Source organism: Canis aureus, chromosome 8, assembly GCF_053574225.1.
Source record: "Canis aureus isolate CA01 chromosome 8, VMU_Caureus_v.1.0, whole genome shotgun sequence".
Lineage (NCBI taxonomy): Eukaryota > Metazoa > Chordata > Mammalia > Carnivora > Canidae > Canis > Canis aureus.
The window spans coordinates 17,975,544-17,990,615 of NC_135618.1; the positions used below are offsets into that span (position 1 = coordinate 17,975,544).

The 15,072-nt window shown below is 34.3% G+C and overlaps 1 protein-coding gene across 2 annotated transcripts in view; it reads left to right on the plus strand.

Annotated features, from left to right (window-relative positions):
• The window catches only part of PKN2 (protein kinase N2), a 130,134-nt gene that overhangs the window by 64,014 nt on the left and 51,048 nt on the right, over positions 1 to 15,072 (plus strand). For both annotated transcript variants that reach the window (XM_077905326.1, XM_077905324.1), the window contains exons 3-6: positions 1,806 to 1,960; positions 10,493 to 10,610; positions 10,926 to 11,071; positions 11,157 to 11,370. In XM_077905326.1, the coding sequence (XP_077761452.1) occupies positions 1,806 to 1,960; positions 10,493 to 10,610; positions 10,926 to 11,071; positions 11,157 to 11,370 (633 nt within the window). The remainder of the gene's footprint in view (positions 1 to 1,805; positions 1,961 to 10,492; positions 10,611 to 10,925; positions 11,072 to 11,156; positions 11,371 to 15,072) is intronic.

Here is a 15,072-nt window from a genome sequence, read left to right on the forward strand (position 1 = left end):
GGCTTTAACATGTGTATTTGAGGGAACATTAACATTCTGTCCATAGCAGTATGTTAAGTAGTTCTTTTGTGAGCCTGATCTGAAAAGTTATCTATGCTTAATATTAGATTTTTAATATGAGTATGTCACCTATAAAATCAACGTTTGGACCAGCTATTTTGTAATGTGGGGAATTCAGTTACAATAAAAACTTTTCTTGAATTTGAATCTCAGCTGTAACTGTGACTTTTCTGTTTTGTGATGTGTAAAACGTGGATAATATCTGTCTCAAGTTATTTTAAGGATTAATATGCATACATATACATATGTGTATAATTATACTGTTATATATGTAAATATGCACACGCAGAGTCTAGTATAATATTTACAAGGTTTTTAAATGGCAAAGAGGCAGCATAGCACAGCAACTATTAAGGTAGACTTTGATATGGAACTGACTTACTAGATCTATGACCTTGGGCTGGTTTCTTAACCACTCTGTGCCCTAGTTTTCTTTTTCTATAGTATGGGTAGTGCTTATTATAGAACTGTTTATGAGGATTGATGAGTTTATAGAGCCCTTACATCAAGACTTACACTTTGTAACATAGTATATAAATGATAAAATGGTATTTTATGTCAGTATCTAGCATAGCACCTATATTTTTGCAAGTTAATTAAATTATGTTGAGTTTTTAAAGATTTTTTTAAAGGAATTTATTTATTCATGAGAGACATACAGAGAGAGGGAAGACTGGTAGAGGGAAAGACAGGCTCCCCACGAGGAGCCTGATGCGAGGCTCTATCTCTGGATTCTGGGATCATGACCTGAGGCAAAGGCATACATTCAGCCACTGAACCACCCAGGTGCCCCTGTTGAAATGTTTTAAACTCACTAATTTTTTTTAAAGGAATGTAAACACTCATTAAAATCAGTTGATCACACCATCTTTTATTGCACTTAACCGTGAAGCAGAAAGGTTAAGTAACTTGCACTTTAGATAATTTTCCAATGATAGCCAAGTTACTTGGCTATAACTAAACCAGGTCTAGTACCCTAGTCTTCTAGGTTCTTTTTTTATAAGCAAGGGACCTATAATAGATAAAACACAAGATGATGAACTTCAATATAAAGAATTTTAGTTATATGGTAGAAATAGTTCAACAATAATGGGTTACCCAAAATAATTAGAAGGTTCTATTTGAAGTTTTTGTTTTTATTTTAACAATAGAAGCACTTCTGTATGCTTTATAAGAAACCATGGACTTGAAGCTTTAGATATCCCCCAATCAGCAATGTGGTATCATTCAATCGGTATCCTTGAAACACTTTCCATTGTGAACATCCTCCTAGTAGAAAACAAAATGTGAAGTCTTTAATACGTATGTTTAAGTTATTACTATAAAGAATGCTGGCCTTCTATTTGAAATACCCTTAGTCCTATTTACAAAGAATTACTTTAGAGGAATTTGTATAATGTTTAAGTATGCTTTGTTCTCTAACCAATCAGGTAGTAAGTAGAGATTTAATTCAGTAGTTGAATAGACGAGTCAAATTATTTTATTTAATTTAAACATAATAGTTTTGGGAAAACTTGAGGCAATGATCTAATTCAGTTACAGACTCAGTGTATTCCTGGCAGATGATCTTGCAACTCTGAACATTTTCTTGGCTTGAAATCTTGCATTATCTGTAAGCAAAAGGAGATTCCCTTTAGGTGACATTAAGCTCATCTCAAACCTTATAATTCTTTATTCTTTGAGAATATTAACTTTTCATTTTAAGCCGCCTAATTAGTAATTTTGACATACTATTTAATTTACAGATTGCCCAAGGACTCCAGATACTCCCAACAGTGATCCTCGTTGTTCCACTAGCAGTAATAGATTGATGGCCTTACAAAAACAGTTGGATATAGAACTTAAAGTAAAACAAGGTGCAGAGAACATGATACAGATGTATTCAAATGGGTCTTCAAAGGTAAGTACTATAAATGTAAATGTATACAGTCAGTCCTCATTATTTGCAGATTCCGTATGTGTGAATTCACCTACCTGATAAAATTTATTTGTCACCCCAGCATCAGTACTTGTGGCACTTTCACAGTCATGTGGACATGCACAGAGGGCTGAAAAATGTGAGTTGTCTGATGTGCATGCTCCCAGCTGAAGTCAAACAAGGTGCTCTATCTACCTTGTTCTTTAAGGTCCTACACTGTAAACAAGTATCCTTTTCATGGTCTGTAGTACCACAGTTTTTACATTTTTGTGCTTACTGTGATTTTGCTGCTTTTACACAATGTATTATGACTTCTAAGACCATTTTAGCCTTCAAATTTGAAAATATTGACAATAGAACAAGTTAGAAAAAAATAGTTTTTTAAATTATGTTTTTAAAATTGTTTACTCTTACCAAAACCAATCAAGAAAAAAAATTTAGCTATATGAGTTAAGGGTACACAAGAGCTCTCCATGTTTGCAACTTTCCTGTGAACCTAAAATGTTCTAAAACAAAAAGGTTATTTTTTAAAATTTAGACTTTAATGAATTTTCCATCACTATATACAGGTTTTTAGGAAAGGACAAATGAAAAAACAGGACATTCTAGTGGTAGCGATTGTTTGGAGTAGAGCTGTGGGTTCTTGGGGAATCTGGAATGGGCATGTAACTCCTAATAGAAAATCATTTTATGACAAGCAATTGTTACTAATGGAAATATGTCCTTATTCTGCCATACAATGTAGAAGAGAAAATGCTGGGAACCACTGATCCAGATTATTTTAAAGGTTCTTTCCAATATAAGGTTCTATAACTAAATTTCCAAAAAGTCTTAGAAAGATGCACTTATAAAATTTACTTTGTTATTCTCAACTAATTTAAAGTTCTTGCCTCTGCAAATTAATGTTTCTTTCATATTTTAATAGATATTTCCTAAGTAATTTCAGAATAAAAGTTACTAGGTTGTATTTTTGTTTTGTTTTGTTTAAGAATTTAAAATGGGGGGGGGGGGTTTACTTGATTCCATGCATCCTGCCTACTCAGCCAAAGAATCTAGAAAGATGCTAAAAAAGAAATGTGTCTATGTTAATAATATTTTTTAAGTTTAATGATGAAAATTAGATTACATACCATATTTCAAATGAATTTATAAGTTATTTTTAGAGAAATAGATTTGCTTCTACTTGGTTTATTATATGAGACTTAATAGCATATTTTATTAACTTTAAACACTCATAAGGTATGGTAGAGTTGTTTCCTCTGTTAGGTTTAGTATTGACCTTTAATTTTGAACATTTTTCATTTTTATCAAATGTTATTTTGTACTTTTTGTTTTAAGGCAAATACTATGTTCTTGGAACTGTGAATGCATCATATTATGCTGGGTGTTTTAAAATTAAATTTATTCAGGACACCTGGGTGGCTCCGCAGTTGAGCACCTGCCTTTGGCTCAGGGCATGATCCCATGATTCTGGGATCGAGTCCCACTTTGGGCTCCCTGTGTGGAGCCTGCTTCTCTCTCTGCCTATGTCTCTGCCTAAGAAAATCTTTTACGTTACGTTACGTTACGTTACGTTACGTTACGTTACGTTACGTTACGTTACGTTACGTTACGTTACGTTACGTTACGTTACGTTACGTTACATTACATTACATTACATTACATTACATTACATTACATTACATTACATTTATTCAGGAGCACCTGGGTATACTCTGTTGAGCCACTGACTCTTGGTTTTAGGTCAGGTCCTGATCTCAGGATCATGAGATTGAGCCCTGCATTGAGCTCCACGCTGAGCAGTGGGTCTGCTTAGGACTCTCTCTTGCTCTCCCTCTGCCTCTCTCTCTCTCTCTCAAAAAAATAAATCTTGGGGAACCCTGGGTGGCGCAGCGGTTTAGCGCCTGCCTTTGGCCCAGGGCGCGATCCTGGAGACCCGGGATCGAATCCCACGTCGGGCTCCCGGTGCATGGAGCCTGCTTCTCCCTCTGCCTGTGTCTCTGCCCTCTCTCTCTCTGTGTGACTATCATAAATAAATAAAAATTTAAAAAAAATAAAAAATAAAAAAAAAATCTTAAAAAAATTAAATTTACCTAGCTACTACCATTTGGAGTAACATTTTAAAATATAAAGTTGATGGATTAGATTGATAAGTTTATGAACCTTTTGAAGTTAAAGGAAAAGTGAATGTGTATATTGATAGATGGATAAATGAGAAGGCCATAGATTTCACTGTATTCCCAAAATGATCGGTAATTGCCCCCACTCCACCCCCAATTTGAACAGGTTTATGGACATGTTAAAAGTAAAACAAATAGGTAACTTATGATAACCACAGGTCCAAAATGAACAGAACTATGAGCATTCTACTAAAACAAGAGATAATTTTCCAATAGCCTTTTTTTTTTACGACTTATGTATTTAATTATTTGAGAGAGGTGGGTGTGGGGATAGAGGGAGGAGAGAGAAACTTTTAGCAGACTTCAAGTTGAGTGTGAAGCCTGATGCAGAGCTCAGTCACACAACCCTAAAATCACAACCTGAGCTGAAATGGAGAGTTTGAATGCTCAACTGACTGTGCCACCCAGGCACTCTAATAGCCTTTTATTTTTAATTAGGAGATTTATTAACTTGAGAAGGGGTCAGGTGGAGGTCCAGATGCTAAAGGCCCCAAGGTAGACCTGCTAGTTATTTCTGTGTAGATTTGGTCTTGTTTTCATTTCTCATTTTTAAACCTCTCAGAGGGTCAAAGTCTATCTCTATGAGATTAGGGAACATTGTAAACTCTGAAGTTATGTGGAATATTAATTTATTTGTTAAGGACTTAACAGTTTGTTAGCTATTTTGCTGGGCCCTGGAGTATAAATGTAATAAAATTAATGCCTTATAACAAAGTAGGTACTTAACAGATAATTACCCTGCTTCAAAAACTTCACTATCCAAAAAAGGTACATGTAAATAATTACATTATATAATAGTGGTATGTTTATGTTACTTTAGAATCAGTGAATAAGAATCACTTAACTTCCATTAGAAATTATTAAAGTCTTAATATGAGATTTGAAGAATGGTTTGGAATTTAAAAGGTAATTACTTTCTAGGGAAGATGATATGGGTAAACCCAGTGATACAGAGTAATGAACTATTGAAGAGCACGCCTTAGTCTAAGAAATGGAAGTGCTTCTCTATGGCTATAGGAGGAACTCTGAACTTCTTTCTTACCCAACGTATCTGAGGTAGGTAGATAGACTTAACAGTCACAGGCATCTTCAGTGGAAGGCCGTGCCCTCAGGGGTAAATGAATCTCAATCTCCAGAAGAAAGTACATTTATTTTGGGAAAGGCTTCCAGATTATTCCAAAAAGACTCTCCTCCTGCCCCCTATTCTCCACCAGTAAAGCTTTAAGTGAGTGACTTATAGTGAGAGGTGTAGCATAATTGAAAGACAAACCAGATTATAAAGTACTTTGGACAAAATTAAGCAGTTAATATTCTATCTTATAAGATACATGGAGCTACCAAAAGACTTTTTAGCAGAGTAAATACATAATCATATATGAAATTTAGAAAGTTCACAATCATCTTTCTCAGACTTGAAGAATTAATTAGAGAAGGGTCAAGTATTTAGGCAGCAAGTTTAAGTAGGCTTTTGTAGGAGTTCATTCCCCTTGTAATAGCAGTGAAAGCAAAGAAGACAGAGTCAAGCTATTTAGGTAGAATAAGTATGTGGTGTCTGGTTATGAGAAAGAAGGCAGAGTCAAAGATGATTCTTAGATCGAGTATGTAGGCAGATTGGTCAATGCTGGTGCCCTTCACAAGGATAGGTAATTTCCAATGGGGAGCAAATGTAGGGACAGGGATAGTGAGTTCAGTTTGGTGGTAAAAATCATCTTCAGGACTCTGGTTATTGAATTCTCTATGACAAAACTACTACCCCAGCACACATGGTAGCCAGAGGTGTCCTTCTAAAAGCCAAGTCATATTTTCACACTCTTGTTTCAGAACCTTCAGTTGGCTTTCTGGCATGCTTAGAACAGAATTCAGAGTCCTTATTGTGGCTCTGCAAGTTCATACATGATTTACTCTGTCTACTTTCTGATTTTATCCTTTAAAAAACGCTTTCATTCTCTCTCATTATACTCTAGCGATATCATCTTCTTTGCTATCTTTTGAACATATCAAGCACACTCTTACCTCCAGAGGCTTTGTATTTACTGTGTCTCTGCCTAGATGTCTCTTCTTTCAAGTTCTTTCATGGGGCTTTTTCTCTCACTTCATTACAGTTTCTGCTAGGTGCTAACACTCCAGCAAGCTCTTTACTGCTACCCTGTATAAAATAGCAGCCCCGTCTCTCCTTATCTCTTTCATTGCATTACTAATACCTGAAATTATAATTTCCACAATTTCTTTATCATCTTTATCAATATTAGAATGTAAATTTTATGGCTCTAAGTAGCACAATGGGTTTTCAGAATAATCTGAGGGCTTGATAAGACATTTCAAAGAGGGGCACCTGGATGGCTCAGTGGTTGAGCCTTTGACTCTGGTCATGATCCCAGGGTCCTGGGATTGAGTCCTGCGTCAGGCTCCCCTCAGGGAGCCTGCTTCTCCCTCTATGTCTCTGCCTATCTCTCTCTCTCTCTCTCTCTCTCTCTCTGTCTCTCTATCTATCTCTTATGAATGAATTAATGAATAAATGAATAAATAAATATCTTAAAAAAAAAGACCTGTCAAAGAGATGTTTTCCATTGATGTATTAAGATGACAAACCCAAGGTATTTATTAAAATATGGGGTTCTTGTTAACCTCTTTAAATGCATCCAAGTCTTTTCAGACCTTTTCTTCAATTGGAAATATCTGACCATCTATCCCAGTCTCACTCTCCTCATCTGTATTAATATCCCATAAAACCTTTCTGGTTTCCCTTAGCTAAAATTTATCCATCCCATCTTCCTTTGAATTTTCTTGGGTGCTTTAAACATTCTGATACATACAATAATTATTTGTGTCTGTTCAACCAAATTATAGCTTTTAAAAGATAAATCCTGACTGATCTTTGTATTTTCACTGGATGTAACCACATTAAATACATCCAAAGTAAGCCATAAATATGTGATGGAAAAATGAAGATAATGATTGGCTTATTTATTTCAGAAATCCATGTGTGATGTAGTTTATTTGTTAGAATGGTCCCACTATGACTTAGAAAATAATAACAATTACTTTTTATAAAACAAAATATTATATAATGGAATATATTATAAATGTTTTAACTTATAATTTAAAAATGTACATTCAAAATATAACTCAGGCATTGTAGAATGCTAATTACCAATAGAACTATATGAAATTGCTATCTTTGTAGTTCAGAATTGTTCAGGTATTGGCATTTTCATGATTCAACCTATTATACATAAAAATCTTTCCAAAGCCTTAACATGAAAGCAAATATTTCTGTAATTCATAAACCAATTCATATACTTTGGACCTTCCTTGTCTCTTGCTTTGAATATATTAGGTGCTCAGTAAAAAATCCATTGAATTCATAGAAGCATAAAACTGACCATAAAAATTTATTGAATGCTGGAAAGCATAAGACTGACAAGTAGTAACTGTAAATCACCTGTGATTGGTAATGTCCAGTGTCACATTTAAAAGCCTTCATCATACTTTGACATCTGTGCAGATCTCTCAGAAGTTTGGAAAAAGTTGATTACTTTTAAAATGAACTATTGCTCTTCTTTGCATGTTGAACTGAAATAGTTAAGAAAGCATTTCCAAAGAAGTACATGACAGAACTACTGTCTTCTCACATGGTGGTAAAACTGTAAAAGGAGTGGCTTAATTGAAAAGCATGGTATTATATAGTTTGCTTGATATTTATACATTTATATTAGGACTTCATTGAAATAAGATAATCATCTTTATTAATCTGAAACAGAACATTTTAATGCCAATTATGTGCTAAGCAATAGAATTTCAGTTTTATCTAATGCTTACAAAAGCTCCGTGTTTTAGAGGGGTTTCCCCATTACATAATTTCTGCAAGAAACCCAAATCTTGCAGGTTAGATAACTAACCCTAGTTTAAAAAGACAGTAAGATTTGGACCCCAGTCTATCTGATTGTGAAACATATTTACCTCATTAAATTAGGAGCTTTGGAATACTAAAAGTTTTTCTCTTACTCTTTTTTTTTTTTTTTTAATTTATGATAGTCACACGCAGAGAGAGAGAGAGAGAGGCAGAGACATAGGCAGAGGGAGAAGCAGGCCCCATGCACCGGGAGCCTGACGTGGGATTCAATCCCGGGTCTCCAGGATCGCGCCCTGGGCCAAAGGCAGGCACCAAACCACTGCGCCACCCAGGGATCCCTTTTCTCTTACTCTGATGAGATTTCAAAGAAACAGAAAAACTTTCAAATCTTCAGTTTGTCTGATGTACCTAATACTGGAAAGGAGGGATTAAAGTAAGAAAAATATTTTCATTTTAAATTTGGAAGGTGAATAGGTATATTCTCAAAAGCATATATATAATTAGTCATAGCCAAACACCAAACTCAAGCAAGTATTTTTAATGGTAAACCATAATTAACAAATACAGTATATGTGTTTACTTCATGGTGTAAATTGATATTTAAGAGACTTATAGTAAACTATATGGCCCAACTCCTTCAGTGTAAAATCTGAATATTTAATAAAGAATGAAATCTGACTAGAAGATCTTTATTGAATTGACTGGCCTTCAGAGCAGGAAAGAAATGGAAGAAAAAATCATAAATATGCAAACTGCTTTTTCTTCCACTGTATTTTAGCCAACCTAATTTGGTATTTATCATAAAACATATCAGCTCACTTTTCTTTTCCTTATATAATGGCAGTATTATCTTTCTCCCCTCATATCTTCATTCATTTATACTGTGTCATCTTCTTCATTTATACAGTGCCATAATATACTGTGTGTTTTTATTGAAATGGTCTGCACATCTGATGCTGAAGACTAGCTTCTAGTCTTCAGAGAGTATAGGTTGATTATATCCTATTTTATTTCCAAATCAGTACTGATTACCTTAGTGATAAAAGTAGAGGTGCATAAATAATAAGCAAAAATTGGCCTTTTTCGTGAATAAGTGCTTCCTAACTTGATGCATAGTTTTGTTTATCATTTGTTTTTTTGTGGATTGAAGCCTACTAGACTTTGACAACTAATATAACTAAGCAGGAGATGGTATTAACTTGTTATTTATTGCATACAAAATTTTTGGAAAAAAAATTGCTGTATTAGTTTTCTATGGCTGCTGCAAGAAATTATCATAAATTTCATGGCTTAGATAGAGCAACATAACTTTATTATTTTACAATTTTGTAATTGAGAAGTCTCATGGATCTCACTGAGGCTAAAGTCAGGCATTGGAAGGGCTTCATTCCCTTCTGGGGGATGTAGTGGAGAATTTGTTTCCTTGATCTTACTAGCACGTAAAGGCTGCCAACATTTCTTAGCTTATGGCTCTTTTCTTCTTGGTCTTTGAAGCCAACAACGGTGGGTCCAGTTCTTCTCATATTGCTCTGCCCTCCTCTTCTGCCTTTCTCTTCCACATTTAAGGAGGCTTGTGATTACTTTGGGCCCACCTGGATAATCCAGGAAATGATCTGTGTATTTTAAGGTTGGGTGGTTAACAACCTTAATTCCATCTGCTGTCTTAGTTTCCCTTTGCCATCTTGGACATCTTTGGGTGGATCATTATTTAGCTGACTACAATTCCAAAAATGGTAAGTTTTCATGCCTCTCCATCAGTAATGTTCATTGTTACTGGAACTAAACTGAGATATGGTAGTAGTGTTATTTCATGTAATTCACCTTTCTTGAAGTTTTAAAAAATAACAAGTTTATTCACCATAATTTCCTCCCTTGCTTTATTGAGAAGGTCTTATTTTTTGACATTCAAGAATTTCAAGAGAGACTTTTCTCATTATGTCACTAATGTTGACAAATGCTGTTTCTTGTTTCCTTTATCAGATTTAAGGGAACACAGATACCAGCTATGATTAGTTATTTTAAAAATTTGCCTACATATGTGAAACTATAAGAATTTAACTGTAATTTTTTTTAACTGTAATGTTATAGAAGAGGAAGAGATTTTCAAAATGTTTAGGCTTAGTCACTGAGGCATCTATCTGTTACATACAATGCTTCTGAGTATGAGATTATTGACCGTGGTACAGGAAAATTCTTTATATTTTGTATAAAGCAAAAAAGAGAAAATTATAAATGTGAATTTGGAGTTTTTAAAAATAGTAATAAGACTCACTTGCTTTTTCTCAAATTGTCTTACTGAGTTGTTTTTCTCATTTATAGCCCTATCAGTTTGGTGGCTTTTTAAAATAAATGTATTTACTTAGTGTTCTACTAACTCTATTTTTCACTTGCTGCCAATCATTTGACCTTATTTAGAAGCTATTGAAAATGTTTTATTTTTTTTCTTTTCATCTGCTTACCATTTCAAACTTATTTTAATAGGATCGGAAACTCCATGGCACAGCTCAGCAACTGCTCCAGGACAGCAAGACAAAAATAGAAGTGATACGAATGCAGATTCTTCAGGCAGTCCAGACCAATGAATTGGCTTTTGATAATGGTGATGGAATAGAGATAAATTGTCATTCTTATTATTCTGGGCATGTAAATTTTATGTAGGAAAGAAGCACTGGTTCAAAATTAAAGAGGTGGAGGCATTATGGTTTTGTCTTGAGTTTTGATGGCTGAAATGGAAGGCTTTTTATTTCAACATTGTGTCTAAGTATTACTTCAATGTTTATTGACTTCTTAATAATGAACTTTCTCTTAAGTTGTAAGAAATCATTTCCTTTTCATGAGTTTTAATCACTAATCACTACACATGAGAATACCAAATAAATGGTTCAATTGCCTTTTTTTTTTTTTCCCCCTCTAGCAAAACCTGTCATAAGTCCTCTTGAACTTCGAATGGAAGAATTAAGGCATCATTTTAGGATAGAGTTTGCAGTAGCAGAAGGTGCAAAGAATGTAATGAAATTACTTGGCTCAGGAAAAGTAACAGACAGGAAAGCACTTTCAGAAGTAATTTTAAATATTTTAACTTAATAAATACATTATTCAAAGAATGTAATTATTTTAAATGACAATTGTCTTTTCCCTATTCAAGGCCCAAGCAAGATTTAATGAATCAAGTCAGAAGTTGGACCTTTTAAAGTATTCATTAGAGCAAAGATTAAATGAACTTCCCAAGAATCATCCCAAAAGCAGTATTATTATTGAGGAGCTTTCACTTGTTGCATCACCAACACTAAGTCCACGTCAAAGTATGATTTCGACACAAAACCAGTATAGCACACTATCCAAACCAGCAGCCCTAACAGGTAAGTTGCATACATCTCCTAATTATTTTTGGTGCATCTCTTTATTGTGTACATCTGGTCCTGTTTTAATAAATGAATAAGAAAGTATGCACAGATTTTTAAAATATTGTGATAAGATACACATAACAAAATTTATTATCTTAACCATTTAAAAATACATAATTCAGAAGTATGTATGTATGTATTTATTTATTTACAGTGTTGTATAAACATCGCCACTATGTAGTTCCAGAACATTTTCATCATCATAAAAGGAAACCCCATTTCCATTGAGTAGTTACTATTCCCCATTCTCCCAGTCTCTGGTAACCACTATTAATTTTCTGTCTGTGTACATTTGTCTGTTTTAGATATTTCCTATAAATAGAATTGTATAATTTGTGGCCTTCTGTGGCTTCTTTCACTTAGTGTACTTTTCTCAAGGTTTGTTCTTGTAGTATATATCAGTATTTCATTTCTTTTTATGGTAAATAATATTCCATTGTATGTGGATATATACTAAGTTTTCTTTATCCATTTACCAATGGATGGTATTGGGTTGTTTCCACCTTTTTGACTTGCGGATCATGTTGTTATAAACATTTGTGTTTTTGTTTGAACATCTATTTTCATTTATTTGGAGTATATACCTAGGAGTATAATTAGGAGGTCATGTGGTAATTCTGTGTTTATATTTTTGAGGAATGGTCAAACTGTTTGCCACAGTGGCCGCATTATCATTTTATATTCCCAAGAGCGCATATACTTACCAACACTTGTTATTTTCCTTTTTTTTTTTTATTATGCCATTCTAGTAGGTCTGTTATTCAAAGTGGGGTAGTGAAATCTCCAATTATTTATGTGCCTATTTCTCCTTTTAATTATGTAAATGTTTGCTCCATGTATTTTTGGGCTCTGTTGTTAAATGCACGTTTGTAAGTTTTTTATATCTTCTTGATGGATTGACTCATTCATCAATATGTAATGTCCTTCTTTGTCTTCTGTAACAGTTTTGGATTGAAAGTCTATTTTGTCTGATATTAGTATAGCCACCCCAGCTTTCTTTTCCTTGTTATTATTTGCACTGAATGTCTTTCTCCATCCTTTCACTTTTAATCGATGTCTTTGGATCTAAAGACATTCTAAAATGAATCCTTTTAGACAGCCTGTAATCATGTTTTTTTTAAATCAGTTCCTTTTACTTAAACAGTGTAATACATATATATTTTAAGGTAATTACCTATGTGGCAGTGCAGTTCTGATGCTGACTCCCTAGAGTTGGGTCAAATTTCACGTGTTAATGGCACAGTCCCCACAGACTGCCCTTCTTTCTGACACAAGTTGTAAACTTGGAGTTTCCCCAATGATCCACACTTCTGACAAATTGACTACAAATTCAGGGGTTCCGCTACCACCTCAGGCTCAGTAATTTTATAGAACTCATTCATGGAACTCAAGAAAGCTCTGCTTACAATTACAGTTTTGTTTTTTGTTTTTACAATTACAGTTTTATTATTTATTATAAACACAAATTATAAAAGACACATAAGGAGAGATCTGGGGGGTCCCAAATGTGAAGCTTCCTGGTCCTCAGCAGTATCGTTCTCTTAGGATATCAATTTCTGTTACCAACTAAGAATCTCACTTCAGCTGTGATTATCCACAGTTTTTATTGTGGCTTCATTAAGTGGAAGTGATTGGTTGAATCATTCAACCATTTGTTTGAAATCAGACTCTAGTCCCCCACCCCTCTCTGAAGGTCAGGAGGTCAAGCTAATATTGGCACCAACCCTCTAATCATATGGTTGTCTTTCTGACATAGCCAGCCCCCATCCAGAAACTGTCTAGGGGCCCACCATGAATCACTTTGTTAGTATTAACTCAATCTGATACCTGAGGAACCCACCGTAAATAACAAAGACACTGCTATCACTGGGGAAATGACAAGGGTTTAAAGGCTCACTCCCAGGAGCCAGTAACAAAAACCAGCCAAATTCTTTAACATACAACAAAAAGGCTTATTTCTGCCATTTTGTTATTTGTTTTCTACAGGTCTTAATCCTTTTTTTCTGAATTCTTCTGATAATGCTTTCTTTTGTGTTTGAATTTTTCTAATTTACAATTTGATTCCCTTGTTTCCTTTTCTAGTTCTGTTCTTAGTGGTTACCGTAGTGATTAATAGCCTGAATTTATAAGTCTTTTCCACTTTAACTTCAATAACCTGCAAAATTCCCCTCCTATATAGCTGTTTCTCCCTGTTTTTATGTTGTTGTATCACAGGTTACATGTTTATACACTGTGTTGCCCATTAGCTTACATTATAACTATTTTATGAAAAAAAAAAAAAACTATTTTATGCATCTATCTTTTAAGGCACAAAGAGTTATAAACCAAAAACACAGTAATATTGGCTTTTATATTTACCTGTGTTATTTTTTTCTCCAATTTCAAGTTACTGTTTAGTGTCTTTTCATTTCAGTCTGAATGACTTACATTAGCACTTCTTCTAGACAGATATCCTAGTGACAAACTCCCTTAACTTTTGTTTCCCTGGGAATTTTTTTATTTTCTCCTTTATTTTTGAAGGTTAGTTTTGCCATATGTGGAATTCTTAGTTGACAAGTTTTTTTCTTTTATTAGTTTACAAATGTTATTCCAGTCTGTCCTGGCCTTTGTACTTTATGATGAAAAATCAGCTTTTATTTTTTTTTTTAAGAATCCCTTGGAAGTGGTGATTTGCCTCTCCCTTGCAGTTTTGTAAGATTTCTGTCTTTTTTTTTTCTTCACATTTTGATTATAGTATATCTCAAATAGTAATCTCTTAAGTTTACTCTACTTTGAATCTTTGACTTCTTAATGTGTAGATTCATGTCTTTCATCATATTTGGGACATTTTTAGACATTATTTCTTTACATATTTTTTTCTGCCACTTTATCTCTCTTCTCTCATTCTGAAATTCCCATAGCATGTGTATATGTATATTCTTCATGGTATCCCAGAGGTCACTTTGTCTCTGTTCACTTTTTTTTTTTTTTAAGAACAAATGTTTAGGGGGATCCCTGGGTGGCTCAGCGGTTTGGCGCCTGCCTTTGGCCCAGGGCATGGTCTTGGAGTCCCGGGATTGAGTCCTACATCAGGTTCCCTCCATGGAGCCTGCTTCTCCTCTGCCTGTGTCTCTGCCTCTCTCTCTCTCTCTCTCTCTCTTTCTCTCTGTGTGTCTCTCATGAATAAATAGATAAAATCTTAAAAAAAAAAACAAAACACAAATGTTTAGTGATGTACAGACATTTTAGGGGCCCAGAGACACAGGTAAATGCAAACACAGCTTCCATGGGTATCTGAAATTACAAGAGTAAGTCAAGCATCAAAAGTCAGAGTCTTCCTACCAGCAAGCTCCTATGAGACCTATCCACAAACATGAACCATGCCTCTCTGGTTTGAACTGTCAGGATTTCGCCCAAGAGCCTGGCATTAGTAGAGTTCAAAAAGAAGCTTCTCATAAGGGTCTTTAAAGTTATCAAGCCAGGCATCAAATTGGTTAAGTCAGTTACAAACTATCTTTAGTTTCATTGTTTTACTTCCTGCTTTTTATTTTGTTTTTAATTAGGAGCATACCCATTTAGTGTTGTTATATCATATTGATCAATTACACTATCATTATAAATATTCCATTTTATCTCTGAAAATATTCAGACACACAGTTTACTTTGTCTAATGTTAGT